Source organism: Crinia signifera, chromosome 6 (assembly GCF_055691185.1).
Source record: "Crinia signifera chromosome 6, ASM5569118v1, whole genome shotgun sequence".
NCBI lineage: Eukaryota > Metazoa > Chordata > Amphibia > Anura > Myobatrachidae > Crinia > Crinia signifera.
This window is the reverse complement of record NC_139222.1, coordinates 2657429-2680047: the sequence shown is the minus strand read 5'-3', so window position 1 is coordinate 2680047 and position 22619 is coordinate 2657429. Positions and strand designations below refer to the sequence as shown.

Sequence of the window (22619 nt, the reverse complement as noted above, 5' to 3'; positions counted from 1 at the left end):
TGTACAGAGGCTGTGTGTGTCTTATACATTGATATTATACTGTGTAATCTTAAAGTAACCAAACATGAAAATAATGTGATGTTGCTGTTATTTAGGATGGACACCTTTCTAATATAAAGGTAGAAGATACAAAGGGAGAAGATGAGGTGTGTATGACTGATAGTATGTTAGAAGATAGAGAAGGAGAAGAAGACACAGATGTGACTGATGTTACATCAGATGATACAGAGGGAGAAGAAGAGACGTATGTGACTGATATGAAGGCAGAAGATATAGAGGGAGAAGAAGAGACGTATGTGACTGATATGAAGGCAGAAGGTACAGAGGGAGAAGAAGAGATGTATGTGACTGATATGAAGGCAGAAGATACAGAGGGAGAAGAAGACACGTATGTGACTGATATAAAGGCAGAAGATACAGAGGGAGAAGAAGACACGTATGTGAGGTGTGATCAGAGATGTATGGAGGAGGAAATCCCTACAGATATCAGCTCAGGTGAGTAATGATCACTTATTACATATCAGGGTCTCGTATTCTGAATTCAACAATCTCTTATCCTATGCCCTCCCATGTCAGTAAAGACTAATGAGGGAACTTTATCTAGCCATTAAGGTAATCAGCCCCTATTATACTCCTGCTCTCCCCCCTCACATCATGTCACTGTGTGTTACCAGCCCAGAGATCTGACCAGTCTCCTCCCCGCATGTATCTCATACATCAGGTGCCATCAGCCCCTATTATACTCCTGCTCTCCCCCTCACATCATGTCACTGTGTGTTACCAGCCCAGAGATCTGACCAGTCTCCTCCCCGCACTCTCTGGTGTATCTCATACATCAGCAGCCATCAGCCCCTATTATACTCCTGCTCTCCCCCTTACATCATGTCACTATGTGTTACCAGCCCAGAGATCTGACCAGTCTCCTCCCCGCACTCTCTGGTGTATATATCATACATCAGGAGCCATCAGCCCCTATTATACTCCTGCTCTCCCCCTCACATCATGTCACTGTGTGTTACCAGCCCAGAGATCTGACCAGTCTCCTCCCCGCACTCTCTGGTGTATCTCATACATCAGCAGCCATCAGCCCCTATTATACTCCTGCTCTCCCCCTTACATCATGTCACTATGTGTTACCAGCCCAGAGATCTGACCAGTCTCCTCCCCGCACTCTCTGGTGTATCTCCTACATCAGGAACCATCAGCCCCTATTATACTCCTGCTCTCCCCCTCACATCATGTCACTGTGTGTTACCAGCCCAGAGATCTGACCAGTCTCCTCCCCGCACTCTCTGGTGTATCTCATACATCAGGAGCTATCAGCCCCTATTATACTCCTGCTCTCCCCCTCACATCATGTCACTGTGTGTTACCAGCCCAGAGATCTGACCAGTCTCCTCCCTGCACTCTCTGGTGTATCTCATACATCAGCAGCCATCAGCCCCTATTATACTCCTGCTCTCCCCCTCACATCATGTCACTGTGTGTTACCAGCCCAGAGATCTGACCAGTCTCCTCCCCGCACTCTCTGGTGTATCTCATACATCAGGAGCTATCAGCCCCTATTATACTCCTGCTCTCCCCCTCACATCATGTCACTGTGTGTTACCAGCCCAGAGATCTGACCAGTCTCCTCCCTGCACTCTCTGGTGTATCTCATACATCAGCAGCCATCAGCCCCTATTATACTCCTGCTCTCCCCCTCACATCATGTCACTGTGTGTTACCAGCCTAGCGATCTGACCAGTCTCCTCCCCGCACTCTCTGGTGTATCTCATACATCAGGAGCCATCAGCACCTATTATACTCCTGCTCTCCCCCTCACATCATGTCACTGTGTGTTACCAGCCCAGAGATCTGACCAGTCTCCTCCCCGCACTCTGGTGTATCTCATACATCCGGAGCCATCAGCCCCTATTATACTCCTGCTCTCCCCCTCACATCATGTCACTGTGTGTTACCAGCCCAGAGATCTGACCAGTCTCCTCCCTGCACTCTCTGGTGTATCTCATACATCAGGAGCCATCAGCCCCTATTATACTCCTGCTCTCCCCCTCACATCATGTCCCTGTGTGTTACCAGCCCAGAGATCTGACCAGTCTCCTCCCCGCACTCTCTGGTGTATCTCATACATCAGGAGCCATCAGCCCCTATTATACTCCTGCTGTCCCCCTCACATCATGTCACTGTGTGTTACTAGAGATCTGACCAGTCTCCTCCCCGCACTCTCTGGTGTATCTCATACATCAGAAGCCATCAGCCCCTATTATACTCCTGCACTCCCCCTCACATCATGTCACTGTGTGTTACCCGCCCAGAGATCTGACCGGTCTCCTCCCTGCACTGTCTGGTGTATCTCATACATCAGGGGCCATCAGCCCCTATTATACTCCTGCTCTCCCCCTCACATCATGTCACTGTGTTACCAGCCCAGAGATCTGACCAGTCTCCACCCTACACTCTCTGGTGTATCTCATACATCAGCAGCCATCAGCCCCTATTATACTCCTGCTCTCCCCTCACATCATGTCACTGTGTGTTACCAGCCCAGAGATCTGACCAGTCTCCTCCCCGCACTCTCTGGTGTATCTCATACATCAGGAGCCATCAGCCCCTATTATACTCCTGCTCTCCCCTCACATCATGTCACTGTGTGTTACCAGCCCAGAGATCTGACCAGTCTCCTCCCCCCACTCTCTGGTGTATCTCATACATCAGGAGCCATCAGCCCCTATTATACTCCTGCTCTCCCCCTCACATCATGTCACTGTGTGTTACCAGCCCAGAGATCTGACCAGTCTCCTCCCCCCACTCTCTGGTGTATCTCATACATCAGGAGCCATCAGCCCCTATTATACTCCTGCTCTCCCCCTCACATCATGTCACTGTGTGTTACCAGCCCAGAGATCTGACCAGTCTCCGCCCCGCACTGTCTGGTGTATCTCATACATCAGGAGCCATCAGTCCCTATTATACTCCTGCTCTCCCCCTCACATCATGTCACTGTGTGTTACCAGCCCAGAGATCTGACCAGTCTCCTCCCCGCACTCTCTGGTGTATCTCATACATCAGGAGCTATCAGTCCCTATTATACTCCTGCTCTCCCCTCACATCATGTCACTGTGTGTTACCAGCCAAGAGATCTGACCAGTCTCCTCCCCGCACTCTCTGGTGTATCTCATACATCAGCAGCCATCAGCCCCTATTATACTCCTGCTCTCCCCCTCACATCATGTCACTGTGTGTTACCAGCCCAGAGATCTGACCAGTCTCCTCCCCGCACTCTCTGGTGTATCTCATACATCAGCAGCCATCAGCCCCTATTATACTCCTGCTCTCCCCCTCACATCATGTCACTGTGTGTTACCAGCCCAGAGATCTGACCAGTCTCCTCCCCACACTCTCTGGTGTATCTTATACATCAGGAGCCATCAGCCCCTATTATACTCCTGCTCTCCCCCTCACATCATGTCACTGTGTGTTACCAGCCCAGAGAACTGACCATTCTCCTCCCCGCACTCTCTGGTGTATCTCATACATCAGGTGCCATCAGCCCCTATTATACTCCTGCTCTCCCCTCACATCATGTCACTGTGTGTTACCAGCCCAGAGATCTGACCAGTCTCCTCCCCGCACTGTCTGGTGTATCTCATACATCAGCAGCCATCAGCCCCTATTATACTCCTGCTCTCCCCCTCACATCATGTCACTGTGTGTTACCAGCCCAGAGATCTGACCAGTCTCCTCCCCGCACTCTCTGGTGTATCTCATACATCAGGAGCCATCAGCCCCTATTATACTCCTGCTGTCCCCCTCACATCATGTCACTGTGTGTTACTAGAGATCTGACCAGTCTCCTCCCCGCACTCTCTGGTGTATCTCATACATCAGAAGCCATCAGCCCCTATTATACTCCTGCACTCCCCCTCACATCATGTCACTGTGTGTTACCAGCCCAGAGATCTGACCGGTCTCCTCCCTGCACTGTCTGGTGTATCTCATACATCAGGGGCCATCAGCCCCTATTATACTCCTGCTCTCCCCCTCACATCATGTCACTGTGTTACCAGCCCAGAGATCTGACCAGTCTCCACCCTGCACTCTCTGGTGTATCTCATACATCAGCAGCCATCAGCCCCTATTATACTCCTGCTCTCCCCTCACATCATGTCACTGTGTGTTACCAGCCCAGAGATCTGACCAGTCTCCTCCTCGCACTCTCTGGTGTATCTCATACATCAGGGGCCATCAGCCCCTATTATACTCCTGCTCTCCTCCTCACATCATGTCACTGTGTGTTACCAGCCCAGAGATCTGACCAGTCTCCTCCCCGCACTCTCTGGTGTATCTCATACATCAGGAGCCATCAGCCCCTATTATACTCCTGCTCTCCCCTCACATCATGTCACTGTGTGTTACCAGCCCAGAGATCTGACCAGTCTCCTCCCCCCACTCTCTGGTGTATCTCATACATCAGGAGCCATCAGCCCCTATTATACTCCTGCTCTCCCCCTCACATCATGTCACTGTGTGTTACCAGCCCAGAGAACTGACCATTCTCCTCCCCGCACTCTCTGGTGTATCTCATACATCAGGTGCCATCAGCCCCTATTATACTCCTGCTCTCCCCTCACATCATGTCACTGTGTGTTACCAGCCCAGAGATCTGACCAGTCTCCTCCCCGCACTGTCTGGTGTATCTCATACATCAGCAGCCATCAGCCCCTATTATACTCCTGCTCTCCCCCTCACATCATGTCACTGTGTGTTACCAGCCCAGAGATCTGACCAGTCTCCTCCCCGCACTCTCTGGTGTATCTCATACATCAGGAGCCATCAGCCCCTATTATACTCCTGCTGTCCCCCTCACATCATGTCACTGTGTGTTACTAGAGATCTGACCAGTCTCCTCCCCGCACTCTCTGGTGTATCTCATACATCAGAAGCCATCAGCCCCTATTATACTCCTGCACTCCCCCTCACATCATGTCACTGTGTGTTACCAGCCCAGAGATCTGACCGGTCTCCTCCCTGCACTGTCTGGTGTATCTCATACATCAGGGGCCATCAGCCCCTATTATACTCCTGCTCTCCCCCTCACATCATGTCACTGTGTTACCAGCCCAGAGATCTGACCAGTCTCCACCCTGCACTCTCTGGTGTATCTCATACATCAGCAGCCATCAGCCCCTATTATACTCCTGCTCTCCCCTCACATCATGTCACTGTGTGTTACCAGCCCAGAGATCTGACCAGTCTCCTCCTCGCACTCTCTGGTGTATCTCATACATCAGGGGCCATCAGCCCCTATTATACTCCTGCTCTCCTCCTCACATCATGTCACTGTGTGTTACCAGCCCAGAGATCTGACCAGTCTCCTCCCCGCACTCTCTGGTGTATCTCATACATCAGGAGCCATCAGCCCCTATTATACTCCTGCTCTCCCCTCACATCATGTCACTGTGTGTTACCAGCCCAGAGATCTGACCAGTCTCCTCCCCCCACTCTCTGGTGTATCTCATACATCAGGAGCCATCAGCCCCTATTATACTCCTGCTCTCCCCCTCACATCATGTCACTGTGTGTTACCAGCCCAGAGATCTGACCAGTCTCCTCCCCGCACTGTCTGGTGTATCTCATACATCAGGAGCCATCAGTCCCTATTATACTCCTGCTCTCCCCCTCACATCATGTCGCTGTGTGTTACCAGCCCAGAGATCTGACCAGTCTCCTCCCCGCACTCTCTGGTGTATCTCATACATCAGGAGCTATCAGTCCCTATTATACTCCTGCTCTCCCCTCACATCATGTCACTGTGTGTTACCAGCCCAGAGATCTGACCAGTCTCCTCCCCGCACTCTCTGGTGTATCTCATACATCAGCAGCCATCAGCCCCTATTATACTCCTGCTCTCCCCCTCACATCATGTCACTGTGTGTTACCAGCCCAGAGATCTGACCAGTCTCCTCCCCGCACTCTCTGGTGTATCTCATACATCAGCAGCCATCAGCCCCTATTATACTCCTGCTCTCCCCCTCACATCATGTCACTGTGTGTTACCAGCCCAGAGATCTGACCAGTCTCCTCCCCACACTCTCTGGTGTATCTTATACATCAGGAGCCATCAGCCCCTATTATACTCCTGCTCTCCCCCTCACATCATGTCACTGTGTGTTACCAGCCCAGAGAACTGACCATTCTCCTCCCCGCACTCTCTGGTGTATCTCATACATCAGGTGCCATCAGCCCCTATTATACTCCTGCTCTCCCCCTCACATCATGTCAATGTGTGTTACCAGCCCAGAGATCTGACCAGTCTCCTCCCCGCACTGTCTGGTGTATCTCATACATCAGCAGCCATCAGCCCCTATTATACTCCTGCTCTCCCCCTCACATCATGTTACTGTGTGTTACCAGCCCAGAGATCTGACCAGTCTCCTCCCCGCACTCTCTGGTGTATCTCATACATCAGGAGCCATCAGCCCCTATTATACTCCTGCTGTCCCCCTCACATCATGTCACTGTGTGTTACTAGAGATCTGACCAGTCTCCTCCCCGCACTCTCTGGTGTATCTCATACATCAGAAGCCATCAGCCCCTATTATACTCCTGCACTCCCCCTCACATCATGTCACTGTGTTACCAGCCCAGAGATCTGACCAGTCTCCTCCCCGCACTCTCTGGTGTATCTCATACATCAGTAGCCATCAGCCCCTATTATACTCCTGCTCTCACATCATGTCACGGTGTGTTACCAGCCCAGAGATCTGACCAGTCTCCTCCCTGCACTCTCTGGTGTATCTCATACATCAGCAGCCATCAGCCCCTATTATACTCCTGCTCTCCCCTCACATCATGTCACTGTGTGTTACCAGCCCACAGATCTGAGCAGTCTCCTCCTCGCACTCTCTGGTGTATCTCATACATCAGGAGCCATCAGCCCCTATTATACTCCTGCTCTCCTCCTCACATCATGTCACTGTGTGTTACCAGCCCAGAGATCTGACCAGTCTCCTCCCCGCACTCTCTGGTGTATCTCATACATCAGGAGCCATCAGCCCCTATTATACTCCTGCTCTCCCCCTCACATCATGTCACTGTGTGTTACCAGCCCAGAGATCTGACCAGTCTCCTCCCCGCACTCTCTGGTGTATCTCATACATCAGGAGTCATCAGCCCCTATTATACTCCTGCTCTCCCCCCACATCATGTCACTGTGTGTTACCAGCCCAGAGATCTGACCAGTCTCCTCCTCGCACTCTCTGGTGTATCTCATACATCAGGAGCCATCAGCCCCTATTATACTCCTGCTCTCCCCTCACATCATGTCACTGTGTGTTACCAGACCAGAGATCTGACCAGTCTCCTCCCGCACTCTCTGGTGTTTCTCATACATCAGGAGCCATCAGCCCCTATTATACTCCTGCTCTCCCCCTCACATCATGTCACTGTGTGTTACCAGCCCAGAGATCTGACCAGTCTCCTCCCCGCACTCTCTGGTGTATCTCATACATCAGGAGCTATCAGTCCCTATTATACTCCTGCTCTCCCCTCACATCATGTCACTGTGTGTTACCAGCCCAGAGATCTGACCAGTCTCCTCCCCGCACTCTCTGGTGTATCTCATACATCAGCAGCCATCAGCCCCTATTATACTCCTGCTCTCCCCCTCACATCATGTCACTGTGTGTTACCAGCCCAGAGATCTGACCAGTCTCCTCCCCGCACTCTCTGGTGTATCTCATACATCAGGCGCCATCAGCCCCTATTATACTCCTGCTCTCCCCCTCACATCATGTCACTGTGTGTTACCAGCCCAGAGATCTGACCAGTCTCCTCCCCGCACTCTCTGGTGTATCTCATACATCAGGAGCCATCAGCCCCTATTATACTCCTGCTCTCCCCTCACATCATGTCACTGTGTGCTACCAGCCCAGAGATCTGACCAGTCTCCTCCCCACACTTTCTGGTGTATCTTATACATCAGGAGCCATCAGCCCCTATTATACTCCTGCTCTCCCCCTCACATCATGTCACTGTGTGTTACCAGCCCAGAGAACTGACCATTCTCCTCCCCGCACTCTCTGGTGTATCTCATACATCAGGTGCCATCAGCCCCTATTATACTCCTGCTCTCCCCCTCACATCATGTCACTGTGTGTTACCAGCCCAGAGATCTGACCAGTCTCCTCCCCGCACTGTCTGGTGTATCTCATACATCAGCAGCCATCAGCCCCTATTATACTCCTGCTCTCCCCCTCACATCATGTCACTGTGTGTTACCAGCCCAGAGATCTGACCAGTCTCCTCCCCGCACTCTCTGGTGTATCTCATACATCAGGAGCCATCAGCCCCTATTATACTCCTGCTCTCCCCCTCACATCATGTCACTGTGTGTTACCAGCCCAGAGATCTGACCAGTCTCCTCCCCGCACTCTCTGGTGTATCTCGTACATCAGGAGCCATCAGCCCCTATTATACTTCTGCTCTCCCCCTCACATCATGTCACTGTGTGTTACCAGCCCAGAGATCTGACCAGTCTCCTCCCCGCACTCTCTGGTGTATCTCATACATCAGGAGCCATCAGCCCCTATTATACTCCTGCTCTCACCTCACATCATGTCACTGTGTGCTACCAGCCCAGAGATCTGACCAGTCTCCTCCCCGCACTCTCTGGTGTATCTCATACATCAGGAGCCATCAGCCCCTATTATACTCCTGCTCTCCACCTCACATCATGTCACTGTGTTACCAGCCCAGAGATCTGACCAGTCTCCTCCCCGCACTCTCTGGTGTATCTCATACATCATCAGCCCCTATTATACTCCTGCTCTCCCCCTCACATCATGTCACTGTGTGTTACCAGCCCAGAGATCTGACCAGTCTCCTCCCCGCACTCTCTGGTGTATCTCATACATCAGGAGCCATCAGCCCCTATTATACTCCTGCTCTCCCCCTCACATCATGTCACTGTGTGTTACCAGCCCAGAGATCTGACCAGTCTCCTCCCCGCACTCTCTGGTGTATCTCATACATCAGGAGCCATCAGCCCCTATTATACTCCTGCTCTCACCTCACATCATGTCACTGTGTGCTACCAGCCCAGAGATCTGACCAGTCTCCTCCCCGCACTCTCTGGTGTATCTCATACATCAGGAGCCATCAGCCCCTATTATACTCCTGCTCTCCCCCTCACATCATGTCACTGTGTGTTACCAGCCCAGAGATCTGACCAGTCTCCTCCCCGCACTCTCTGGTGTATCTCATACATCAGGAGCCATCAGCCCCTATTATACTCCTGCTCTCCCCCTCACATCATGTCACTGTGTGTTACCAGCCCAGAGATCTGACCAGTCTCTTCCCCGCGCTCTCTGGTGTATCTCATACATCAGCAGCCATCAGCCCCTATTATACTCCTGCTCTCCCCCTCACATCATGTCACTGTGTGTTACCAGCCCAGAGATCTGACCAGTCTCTTCCCCGCGCTCTCTGGTGTATCTCATACATCAGCAGCCATCAGCCCCTATTATACTCCTGCTCTCCCCCTCACATCATGTCACTGTGTGTTACCAGCCCAGAGATCTGACCAGTCTCTTCCCCGCGCTCTCTGGTGTATCTCATACATCAGCAGCCATCAGCCCCTATTATACTCCTGCTCTCCCCCTCACATCATGTCACTGTGTGTTACCAGCCCAGAGATCTGACCAGTCTCCTCCCCGCACTCTCTGGTGTATCTCATACATCAGGAGCCATCAACCCCTATTATACTCCTGCCATCCCCCTCACATCATGTCACTGTGTGTTACCAGCCCAGAGATCTGACCAGTCTCCGCCCCGCACTCTCTGGTGTATCTCATACAATAGCAGCCATCATCCCCTATTATACTCCTGCTCTCCCCCTCACATCATGTCACTGTGTTACCAGCCCAGAGATCTGACCAGTCTCCTCCCCGCACTCTCTGCTGTATCTCATACATCAGGAGCCATCAGCCCCTATTATACTCCTGCTCTCCCCTCACATCATGTCACTGTGTGTTACCAGCCCAGAGATCTGACCAGTCTACTCCCCGCACTCTCTGGTGTATCTCATACATCAGCAGCCATCAGCCCCTATTATACTCCTGCTCTCCCCCTCACATCATGTCACTGTGTGTTACCAGCCCAGAGATCTGACCAGTCTCCTCCCCGCACTGTCTGGTGTATCTCATACATCAGGAGCCATCAGCCCCTATTATACTCCTGCTCTCCCCCTCATATCATGTCACTGTGTGTTACCAGCCCAGAGATCTGACCGGTCTCCTCCCCGCACTCTCTGGTGTATATCATACATCAGCAGCCATCAGCCCCTATTATACTCCTGCTCTCCACCTCACATCATGTCACTGTGTGTTACCAGCCCAGAGATCTGACCAGTCTCCTCCCCGCACTCTCTGGTGTATCTCATACATCAGGAGCCATCAGCCCCTATTATACTCCTGCTCTCCCCCTCACATCATGTCACTGTGTGTTACCAGCCCAGAGATCTGACCAGTCTCCTCCCCGCACTCTCTGGTGTATCTCATACATCAGGAGCCATCAGCCCCTATTATACTCCTGCTCTCCCCCTCACATCATGTCACTGTGTGTTACCAGCCCAGAGATCTGACCAGTCTCCTCCCCGCACTCTCTGGTGTATCTCACACATCAGGAACCATCAGCTCCTATTATACTCCTGCTCTCCCCCTCACATCATGTCACTGTGTGTTACCAGCCCAGAGATCTGACCAGTCTCCTCCCCGCACACTCTGGTGTATCTCATACATCAGGAGCCATCTGCCCCTATTATACTCCTGCTCTCCTCTCACATCATGTCACTGTGTTACCAGCCCAGATATCTGACCAGTCTCCTCCCCGCACTATCTGGTGTATCTCATACATCAGGAGCCATCAACCCTTATTATACTCCTGCTCTCCCCCTCACATCATTTCACTGTGTGTTACCAGCCCAGAGATCTGACCAGTCTCCTCCCCGCACTCTCAGCTGTATCTCATACATCAGGAGCCATCAGCCCCTATTATACTCCTGCTCTCCTCCTCACATTATGTCACTGTGTGTTACCAGCCCAGAGATCTGACCAGTCTCCTCCACGCACTCTCTGGTGTATCTCATACATCAGGAGCCATCAGCCCTTATTATACTCCTGCTCTCCCCCTCACATCATGTCACTGTGTGTTACCAGCCCAGAGATCTGACCAGTCTCCTCCCCGCACTCTCTGCTGTATCTCATACATCAGGAGCCATCAGCCCCTATTATACTCCTGCTCTCCTCCTCACATCATGTCACTGTGTGTTACCAGCCCAGAGATCTTACCAGTCTCCTCCACGCACTCTCTGGTGTATCTCATACATCAGGAGCCATCAGCCCCTATTATACTCCTGCTCTCCCCCTCACATCATGTCACTGTGTGTTACCAGCCCAGAGATCTGACCAGTCTCCTCCCTGCACTCTCTGCTGTATCTCATACATCAGGAGCCATCAGCCCCTATTATACTCCTGCTCTCCTCCTCACATCATGTCACTGTGTGTTACCAGCCCAGAGATCTGACCAGTCTCCTCCCCGCACTCTCTGGTGTATCTCAAACATCGGGAGCCATCAGCCCCTATTATACTCCTGCTCTCCCCTCACATCATGTCACTGTGTGTTACCAGCCCAGAGATCTGACCAGTCTCCTCCCCGCACTCTCTGGTGTATCTCATACATCAGGAGCCATCAGCCCCTATTATACTCCTGCTCTCACCTCACATCATGTCACTGTGTGCTACCAGCCCAGAGATCTGACCAGTCTCCTCCCCGCACTCTCTGGTGTATCTCATACATCAGGAGCCATCAGCCCTTATTATACTCCTGCTCTCCCCCTCACATCATGTCACTGTGTGTTACCAGCCCAGAGATCTGACCAGTCTCCTCCCCGCACTCTCTGCTGTATCTCATACATCAGGAGCCATCAGCCCCTATTATACTCCTGCTCTCCTCCTCACATCATGTCACTGTGTGTTACCAGCCCAGAGATCTGACCAGTCTCCTCCCCGCACTCTCTGGTGTATCTCATACATCGGGAGCCATCAGCCCCTATTATACTCCTCCTCTCCCCTCACATCATGTCACTGTGTGTTACCAGCCCAGAGATCTGACCAGTCTCCTCCCTGCACTCTCTGGTGTATCTCATACATCAGGAGCCATCAGCCCCTATTATACTCCTGCTCTCACCTCACATCATGTCACTGTGTGCTACCAGCCCAGAGATCTGACCAGTCTCCTCCCCGCACTCTCTGGTGCATCTCATACATCAGGAGCCATCAGCCCCTATTATACTCCTGCTCTCCCCCTCACATCATGTCACTGTGTGTTACCAGCCCAGAGATCTGACCAGTCTCCTCCCCGCACTCTCTGGTGTATCTCATACATCAGCAGCCATCAGCCCCTATTATACTCCTGCTGTCCCCTCACATCATGTCACTGTGTGTTTCCAGCCCAGAGATCTGACCAGTCTCCTCCCCGCACTCTCTGGTGCATCTCATACATCAGGAGCCATCAGCCCCTATTATACTCCTGCTCTCCCCCTCACATCATGTCACTGTGTGTTACCAGCCCAGAGATCTGACCAGTCTCCTCCCCGCACTCTCTGGTGTATCTCATACATCAGGAACCATCAGCCCCTATTATACTCCTGCTCTCCCCCTGACATCATGTCACTGTGTGCTACAAGCCCAGAGATCTGACCAGTCTCCTCCCCGCACTCTCTGGTGTATCTCATACATCAGGAGCCATCAGCCCCTATTATACTCCTGTTCTCCTCCTCACATCATGTCACTGTGTGTTACCAGCCCAGAGATCTGACCAGTCTCCTCCATGCACTCTCTGGTGTATCTCATACATCAGGAGCCATCAGCCCCTATTATACTCCTGCTCTCCCCCTCACATCATGTCACTGTGTGTTACCAGCCCAGAGATCTGACCAGTCTCCTCCCCGCACTCTCTGGTGTATCTCATACATCAGGAGCCATCAGCCCCTATTATACTCCTGCTCTCACCTCACATCATGTCACTGTGTGCTACCAGCCCAGAGATCTGACCAGTCTCCTCCCCGCACTCTCTGGTGTATCTCATACATCAGGAGCCATCAGCCCCTATTATACTCCTGCTCTCCCCCTCACATCATGTCACTGTGTGTTACCAGCCCAGAGATCTGACCAGTCTCCTCCCCGCACTCTCTGGTGTATCTCATACATCAGGAGCCATCAGCCCCTATTATACTCCTGCTCTCCCCCTCACATCATGTCACTGTGTGTTACCAGCCCAGAGATCTGACCAGTCTCCTCCCCGCACTCTCTGGTGTATCTCATACATCAGCAGCCATCAGCCCCTATTATACTCCTGCTGTCCCCTCACATCATGTCACTGTGTGTTTCCAGCCCAGAGATCTGACCAGTCTCCTCCATGCACTCTCTGGTGTATCTCATACATCAGGAGCCATCAGCCCTTATTATACTCCTGCTCTCCCCCTCACATCATGTCACTGTGTGTTACCAGCCCAGAGATCTGACCAGTCTCCTCCCCGCACTCTCTGCTGTATCTCATACATCAGGAGCCATCAGCCCCTATTATACTCCTGCTCTCCCCCTCACATCATGTCACTGTGTGTTACCAGCCCAGAGATCTGACCAGTCTCCTCCCCGCACTCTCTGGTGTATCTCATACATCAGGAGCCATCAGCCCCTATTATACTCCTGCTCTCACCTCACATCATGTCACTGTGTGCTACCAGCCCAGAGATCTGACCAGTCTCCTCCCCGCACTCTCTGGTGTATCTCATACATCAGGAGCCATCAGCCCCTATTATACTCCTGCTCTCCCCCTCACATCATGTCACTGTGTGTTACCAGCCCAGAGATCTGACCAGTCTCCTCCCCGCACTCTCTGGTGTATCTCATACATCAGGAGCCATCAGCCCCTATTATACTCCTGCTCTCCCCTCACATCATGTCACTGTGTGTTACCAGCCCAGAGATCTGACCAGTCTCCTCCCCACACTCTCTGGTGTATCTCATACATCAGCAGCCATCAGCCCCTATTATACTCCTGCTCTCCCCCTCACATCATGTCACTGTGTGTTACCAGCCCAGAGATCTGACCAGTCTCTTCCCGGCACTCTCTGGTGTATCTCATACATCAGCAGCCATCAGCCCCTATTATACTCCTGCTCTCCCCCTCACATCATGTCACTGTGTGTTACCAGCCCAGAGATCTGACCAGTCTCTTCCCGGCACTCTCTGGTGTATCTCATACATCAGCAGCCATCAGCCCCTATTATACTCCTGCTCTCCCCCTCACATCATGTCACTGTGTGTTACCAGCCCAGAGATCTGACCAGTCTCTTCCCGGCACTCTCTGGTGTATCTCATACATCAGGAGCCATCAGCCCCTATTATACTCCTGCTCTCCCCCTCACATCATGTCACTGTGTGTTACCAGCCCAGAGATCTGACCAGTCTCCTCCCCGCGCTCTCTGGTGTATCTCATACATCAGGAGCCATCAGCCCCTATTATACTCCTGCTCTCCCCCTCACATCATGTCACTGTGTGTTACCAGCCCAGAGATCTGACCAGTCTCCTCCCCGCACTCTCTGGTGTATCTCATACATCAGCAGCCATCAGCCCCTATTATACTCCTGCTCTCCCCTCACATCATGTCACTGTGTGTTACCAGCCCAGAGATCTGACCAGTCTCCTCCCCACACTCTCTGGTGTATCTCATACATCAGGTGCCATCAGCCCCTATTATACTCCTGCTCTCCCCTCACATCATGTCACTGTGTGTTACCAGCCCAGAGATCTGACCAGTCTCCTCCCCACACTCTCTGGTGTATCTCATACATCAGGAGCCATCAGCCCCTATTATACTCCTGCTCTCCCCCTCACATCATGTCACTGTGTGTTACCAGCCCAGAGATCTGACCAGTCTCCTCCCCGCACTCTCTGGTGTATCTCATACATCAGCAGCCATCAGCCCCTATTATACTCCTGCTCTCCCCCTCACATCATGTCACTGTGTGTTACCAGCCCAGAGATCTGACCAGTCTCTTCCCCGCGCTCTCTGGTGTATCTCATACATCAGGAGCCATCAGCCCCTATTATACTCCTGCTCTCCCCCTCACATCATGTCACTGTGTGTTACCAGCCCAGAGATCTGACCAGTCTCCTCCCCGCGCTCTCTGGTGTATCTCATACATCAGGAGCCATCAGCCCCTATTATACTCCTGCTCTCCCCTCACATCATGTCACTGTGTGTTACCAGCCCAGAGATCTGACCAGTCTCCTCCCCGCACTCTCTGGTGTATCTCATACATCAGGAGCCATCAGCCCCTATTATACTCCTGCTCTCCCCCTCACATCATGTCACTGTGTGTTACCAGCCTAGAGATCTGACCAGTCTCCTCCCCGCACTCTCTGGTGTATCTCATACATCAGGAGCCATCAGCCCCTATTATACTCCTGCTCTCCCCCTCACATCATGTCACTGTGTGTTACCAGCCCAGAGATCTGACCAGTCTCTTCCCCGCGCTCTCTGGTGTATCTCATACATCAGCAGCCATCAGCCCCTATTATACTCCTGCTCTCCCCCTCACATCATGTCACTGTGTGTTACCAGCCCAGAGATCTGACCAGTCTCCTCCCCGCACTCTCTGGTGTATCTCATACAATAGCAGCCATCAGCCCCTATTATACTCCTGCTCTCCTCACATCATGTCACTGTGTGTTACCAGCCCAGAGATCTGACCAGTCTCCTCCTCGCACTCTCTGGTGTATCTCATATATCAGGAGCCATCATCCCCTATTATACTCCTGCTCTCCCCCTCACATCATGTCACTGTGTTACCAGCCCAGAGATCTGACCAGTCTCCTCCCCGCACTCTCTGGTGTATCTCATACATCAGGAGCCATCAGCCCCTATTATACTCCTGCTCTCCCCTCACATCATGTCACTGTGTGTTACCAGCCCAGAGATCTGACCAGTCTACTCCCCGCACTCTCTGGTGTATCTCATACATCAGCAGCCATCAGCCCCTATTATACTCCTGCTCTCCCGCTCACATCATGTCACTGTGTGTTACCAGCCCAGAGATCTGACCGGTCTCCTCCCCGCACTGTCTGGTGTATCTCATACATCAGGAGCCATCAGCCCCTATTATACTCCTGCTCTCCCGCTCACATCATGTCACTGTGTGTTACCAGCCCAGAGATCTGACCGGTCTCCTCCCCGCACTCTCTGGTGTATCTCATACATCAGCAGCCATCAGCCCCTATTATACTCCTGCTCTCCACCTCACATCATGTCACTGTGTGTTACCAGCCCAGAGATCTGACCGGTCTCCTCCCCGCACTCTCTGGTGTATCTCATACATCAGGAGCCATCAGCCCCTATTATACTCCTGCTCTCCCCCTCACATCATGTCACTGTGTGCTACCAGCCCAGAGATCTGACCGGTCTCCTCCCCGCACTCTCTGGTGTATCTCATACATCAGGAGCCATCAGCCCCTATTATACTCCTGCTCTCCTCCTCACATCATGTCACTGTGTGTTACCAGCCCAGAGATCTGACCAGTCTCCTCCACGCACTCTCTGGTGTATCTCATACATCAGGAGCCATCAGCCCTTATTATACTCCTGCTCTCCCCCTCACATCATGTCACTGTGTGTTACCAGCCCAGCGATCTGACCAGTCTCCTCCCCGCACTCTCTGCTGTATCTCATACATCAGGAGCCATCAGCCCCTATTACACTCCTGCTCTCCTCCTCACATCATGTCACTGTGTGTTACCAGCCCAGAGATCTGACCAGTCTCCTCCCCGCACTCTCTGGTGTATCTCATACATCGGGAGCCATCAGCCCCTATTACACTCCTGCTCTCCCCCTCACATCATGTCACTGTGTGTTACCAGCCCAGAGATCTGACCAGTGTCCTCCCCGCACTCTCTGGTGTATCTCATACATCAGGAGCCATCAGCCCCTATTATACTCCTGCTCTCCCCCTCACATCATGTCACTGTGTGTTACCAGCCCAGAGATCTGACCAGTCTCCTCCCTGCACTCTCTGGTGTATCTCATACATCAGCAGCCATCAGCCCCTATTATACTCCTGCTCTCCCCCTCACATCATGTCACTGTGTGTTACCAGCCCAGAGATCTGACCAGTCTCCTCCCCGCACTCTCTGGTGTATCTCATACATCAGGAACCATCAGCCCCTATTATACTCCTGCTCTCCCCCTGACATCATGTCACTGTGTGCTACCAGCCCAGAGATCTGACCAGTCTCCTCCCCGCACTCTCTGGTGTATCTCATACATCAGGTGCCATCAGCCCCTATTATACTCCTGCTCTCCCCCTCACATCATGTCACTATGTGTTACCAGCCCAGAGATCTGACCAGTCTCCTCCCCGCACTCTCTGGTGTATCTCTCATACATCAGGTGCCATCAGCCCCTATTATACTCCTGCTCTCCCCCTCACATCATGTCACTGTGTGTTACCAGCCCAGAGATCTGACCAGTCTCCTCCCCGCACTCTCTGGTGTATCTCATACATCAGGAGCCATCAGCCCCTATTATACTCCTGCTCTCCCCCTCACATCATGTCACTGTGTGTTACCAGCCCAGAGATCTGACCAGTCTCCTCCCCGCACTCTCTGGTGTATCTCATACATCAGCAGCCATCAGCCCCTATTATATTTCTGCTCTCCCATCACATCATGTCACTGTGTGTTACCAGCCCAGAGATCTGACCAGTCTCCTCCCCGCACTCTCTGGTGTATCTCATACATCAGCAGCCATCAGCCCCTATTATACTCCTGCTCTCCCCCTCACATCATGTCACTGTGTGTTACCAGCCCAGAGATCTGACCAGTCTCCTCACCACACTCTCTGGTGTATCTCATACATCAGGAGCCATCAGCCCCTATTATACTCCTGCTCTCCCCCTCACATCATGTCACTGTGTGTTACCAGAGATCTGACCAGTCTCCTCCCCGCACTCTCTGGTGTATCTCATACATCAGGAGCCATCAGCCCCTATTATACTCCTGCTCTCCCCCTCACATCATGTCACTGTGTGTCACCAGCCCAGAGATCTGACCAGTCTCCTCCCCGCACTCTCTGGTGTATCTCATACATCAGGTGTCATCAGCCCCTATTATACTCCTGCTCTCCCCCTCACATCATGTCACTGTGTTACCAGCCCAGAGATCTGACCAGTCTCCTCCCCGCACTCTCTGGTGTATCTCATACATCAGGTGTCATCAGCCCCTATTATACTCCTGCTCTCCCCCTCACATCATGTCACTGTGTTACCAGCCCAGAGATCTGACCAGTCTCCTCCCCGCACTCTCTGGTGTATCTCATACATCAGGAGCCATCAGCCCCTATTATACTCCTGCTCTCCCCCTCACATCATGTCACTGTGTGTTACCAGCCCAGAGATCTGACCAGTCTCCTCCCCGCACTCTCTGGTGTATCTCATACATCAGGAGCCATCAGCCCCTATTATACTCCTGCTCTCCCCCTCACATCATGTCACTGTTACCAGCCCAGAGATCTGACCAGTCTCCTCACTGCACTCTCTGGTGTATCTCATACATCAGGAACCATCAGCCCCTATTATACTCCTGCTCTCCCCCTCACATCATGTCACTGTGTGTTACCAGCCCAGAGATCTGACCAGTCTCCTCCCTGCACTCTCTGGTGTATCTCATACATCAGGAGCTATCAGCCCCTATTATACTCCTGCTCTCCCCTCACATCATGTCACTGTGTGTTACCAGCCCAGAGATCTGACCAGTCTCCTCCCCGCACTCTCTGGTGTATCTCATACATCAGGAGCCATCAGCCCCTATTATACTCCTGCTCTCCCCCTCACATCATGTCACTGTGTGTTACCAGCCCAGAGATCTGACCAGTCTCCTCCCCGCACTCTCTGGTGTATCTCATACATCAGGTGCCATCAGCCCCTATTATACTCCTGCTCTCCCCCTCACATCATGTCACTGTGTTACCAGCCCAGAGATCTGACCAGTCTCCTCCCCGCACTCTCTGGTGTATCTCATACATCAGGTGCCATCAGCCCCTATTATACTCCTGCTCTCCCCCTCACATCATGTCACTGTGTGTTACCAGCCCAGAGAGCTGACCAGTCTCCTCCCCGCACTCTCTGGTGTATCTCATACATCAGCAGACATCAGCCCCTAATATACTCCTGCTCTCCCCCTCACATCATGTCACTGTGTGTTACCAGCCCAGAGATCTGACCAGTCTCCTCCCTGCACTCTCTGGTGTATCTCATACATCAGGAGCCATCAGCCCCTATTATACTCCTGCTCTCCCCCTCACATCATGTCACTGTGTGTTACCAGCCCAGAGATCTGACCAGTCTCCTCCCCGCACTCTCTGGTGTATCTCATATATCAGGAGCCATCAGCCCCTATTATACTCCTGCTCTCCCCCTCACATCATGTCACTGTGTTACCAGCCCAGAGATCTGACCAGTCTCCTCCCCGCACTCTCTGGTGTATCTCATACATCAGGAGCCATCAGCCCCTAATATACTCCTGCTCTCCCCCTCACATCATGTCACTGTGTGTTACCAGCCCAGAGATCTGACCAGTCTCCTCCCTGCACTCTCTGGTGTATCTCATACATCAGGAGCCATCAGCCCCTATTATACTCCTGCTCTCCCCCTCACATCATGTCACTGTGTGTTACCAGCCTAGAGATCTGACCAGTCTCCTCCCTGCACTCTCTGGTGTATCTCATACATCAGGAGCCATCAGCCCCTATTATACTCCTGGTCTCCCCCTCACATCATGTCACTGTGTGTTACCAGCCCAGAGATCTGACCAGTCTCCTCCCTGCACTCTCTGGTGTATCTCATACATCAGGAGCCATCAGCCCCTATTATACTCCTGGTCTCCCCCTCACATCATGTCACTGTGTGTTACCAGCCCAGAGATCTGACCAGTCTCCTCCCTGCACTCTCTGGTGTATCTCATACATCAGGAGCCATCAGCCCCTATTATACACCTGCTCTCCCCCTCACATCATGTCACTGTGTGTTACCAGCCCAGAGATCTGACCAGTCTCCTCCCCGCACTCTCTGGTGTATCTCATACATCAGGAGCCATCAGCCCCTATTATACTCCTGCTCTCCCCCTCACATCATGTCACTGTGTTACCAGCCCAGAGATCTGACCAGTCTCCTCCCCGCACTCTCTGGTGTATCTCATATATCAGGAGCCATCAGCCCCTATTATACTCCTGCTCTCCCCCTCACATCATGTCACTGTGTTACCAGCCCAGAGATCTGACCAGTCTCCTCCCCGCACTCTCTGGTGTATCTCATACATCAGGAGCCATCAGCCCCTATTATACTCCTGCTCTCCCCCTCACATCATGTCACTGTGTGTTACCAGCCTAGAGATCTGACCAGTCTCCTCCCTGCACTCTCTGGTGTATCTCATACATCAGGAGCCATCAGCCCCTATTATACTCCTGGTCTCCCCCTCACATCATGTCACTGTGTGTTACCAGCCCAGAGATCTGACCAGTCTCCTCCCTGCACTCTCTGGTGTATCTCATACATCAGGAGCCATCAGCCCCTATTATACTCCTGCTCTCCCCTCACATCATGTCACTGTGTGTTACCAGCCCAGAGATCTGACCAGTCTCCTCCCTGCACTCTCTGGTGTATCTCATACATCAGGAGCCATCAGCCCCTATTATACTCCTGCTCTCCCCTCACATCATGTCACTGTGTGTTACCAGCCCAGAGATCTGACCAGTCTCCTCCCCGCACTCTCTGGTGTATCTCATACATCAGCAGCCATCAGCCCCTATTATACTCCTGCTCTCCCCTCACATCATGTCACTGTGTGTTACCAGCCCAGAGATCTGACCAGTCTCCTCCCCGCACTCTCTGGTGTATCTCATACATCAGGAGCCATCAGCCCCTATTATAATCCTTCTCTCCCCCTCACATCATGTCACTGTGTGTTACCAGCCAACAGATCTGAGCAGCCTGGAGGATTTGTGGAACCACAGTCGACCACTTCCAGGAGCAAACATGGTCAAAAAAAGAAGGCACCAAGACGTGAAGAGACTTCATGTGAGGATAATGAGGAAACCCTCCCTTTTACAACGGCGGAGAACAGCGTGTTGGTGGATTCCGTTCACCAATACTATGATGCTCTTTTTGGACAATGGAAGAGGGCAACAAACATGAAAGAGAAGAACAAGATTTGGGCTTCAATTGCAGCAAAGGTGAAACATTCATTAAATAATTGTTGGAAATCAAGTGATTCTTTTCTCTATCATCCATAAGGGATACTGGGGATTCGCTTAGTACTATGGGGCATAGACAGTGTCCAAAGGATCCTGCGCACATAAGACGTCAACCGGGGTGTTCTGGCTCCTCCCCTCTATGCCCCTCCCACAGCTCAGGTTAGAATTCTGGAGCTCCAGAGAATGTTATTCATTATTTAATTTATTTGGACATGCAGCATGCCTGCGACACGGGAGTTTAGGGGGGCGCAGATCCCGGTTAATTTGCGCGGCACATGCGCAGGGAGGCATACGGACCCTCTCTGGGGGATCCCATAACCCCCCTGCGCAATGACTTTCGGGCATGGTTTTACCTCAGAGCGGGACCAACAGTGACAGCGCGCAGCTTGTTCTGGCTCCTCCCAGGCACTCCAGTCCATCCAGTCACTGGTACTCTGTGTTCATCTGAGGGGAGAGTCTCTGACACCAGCTCCTGTAATGGCTTGTGTCCCTGGTATATCAGTGTCACTTCCAGTGACAGCGCCGTTACATTCCCACTGGGTCTGTTTGGCGGGTGTGCTGGTTTCCTGCCCTCTGGGTCCCTTACATGACTGGGGCAGATTCGTACACAGTGAGAACACAGGGGGCATAAAAGTAAGCGTGAGGGGACACAGTGCACTGTATGTGGCACTAGGGGGGGGACTTGCTGAACTACAGTGGCTGAGCGCAGTGACGGCTATGATACAGCAGAGGTCTCAGCAAATCGCTGCCACACAGCACCAGGCTCAGCAGTTACAGGTGTCCGTGGAGGGTCTGCAGGAATCTGACAGGAACCTGACAGACTGGTGGCTTCTTCCTCAGGTATTTTAATGCACCACAAGAGCGCAGGCTTTTACAGGTTGGCTCGGAGTCCGAAGAGGAGGAGCAGGAGGAAGGCGAGGAGGTGGAGTCTGTTTTGGAAGATCCAGCTCAGGGCCTCGAACCTCTTATTGTGGCCATCAAAAATGTTTTACATATCCCATCTGAGGCGCAGCGGCCATTCAACCTTCCCGAGCTACTACTTGGTCTGGGAAGAACACGCTTGTTAAGTTCTACAGGTTGGATCCCCTGGCCAGAGAGGATACCCAGTTTGGGCAGGTGGTGCTGCAACCGTCTTGCCACGTTCGCACCCGTACTGGAAGCTTTGGGACATCCCCCTAGTACTACGTTAATCCCCAGTATCCCTTATGGATGATAAAGAAAATAGAATTGTATATAACTACTGGTAAAT

At 52.3% G+C, this 22619-nt stretch overlaps 3 protein-coding genes across 3 annotated transcripts in view; all 3 read left to right on the top strand.

The window, feature by feature from the left end:
* LOC146009797 (uncharacterized) overlaps window positions 1-22619 on the top strand; it is a 928908-nt gene that overhangs the window by 48950 nt on the left and 857339 nt on the right. The gene's annotated exons all lie outside the window — the stretch shown is intronic.
* LOC146009796 (uncharacterized) overlaps window positions 1-22619 on the top strand; it is a 562226-nt gene that overhangs the window by 255527 nt on the left and 284080 nt on the right. The gene's annotated exons all lie outside the window — the stretch shown is intronic.
* Window positions 1-22619, top strand: part of LOC146009817 (uncharacterized) — a 35354-nt gene that overhangs the window by 5235 nt on the left and 7500 nt on the right. Inside the window, exons 4-5 of the mRNA XM_083150320.1 lie at window positions 96-495; window positions 21090-21349. Coding sequence (XP_083006446.1) covers window positions 96-495; window positions 21090-21349 — 660 coding nt within the window. The remainder of the gene's footprint in view (window positions 1-95; window positions 496-21089; window positions 21350-22619) is intronic.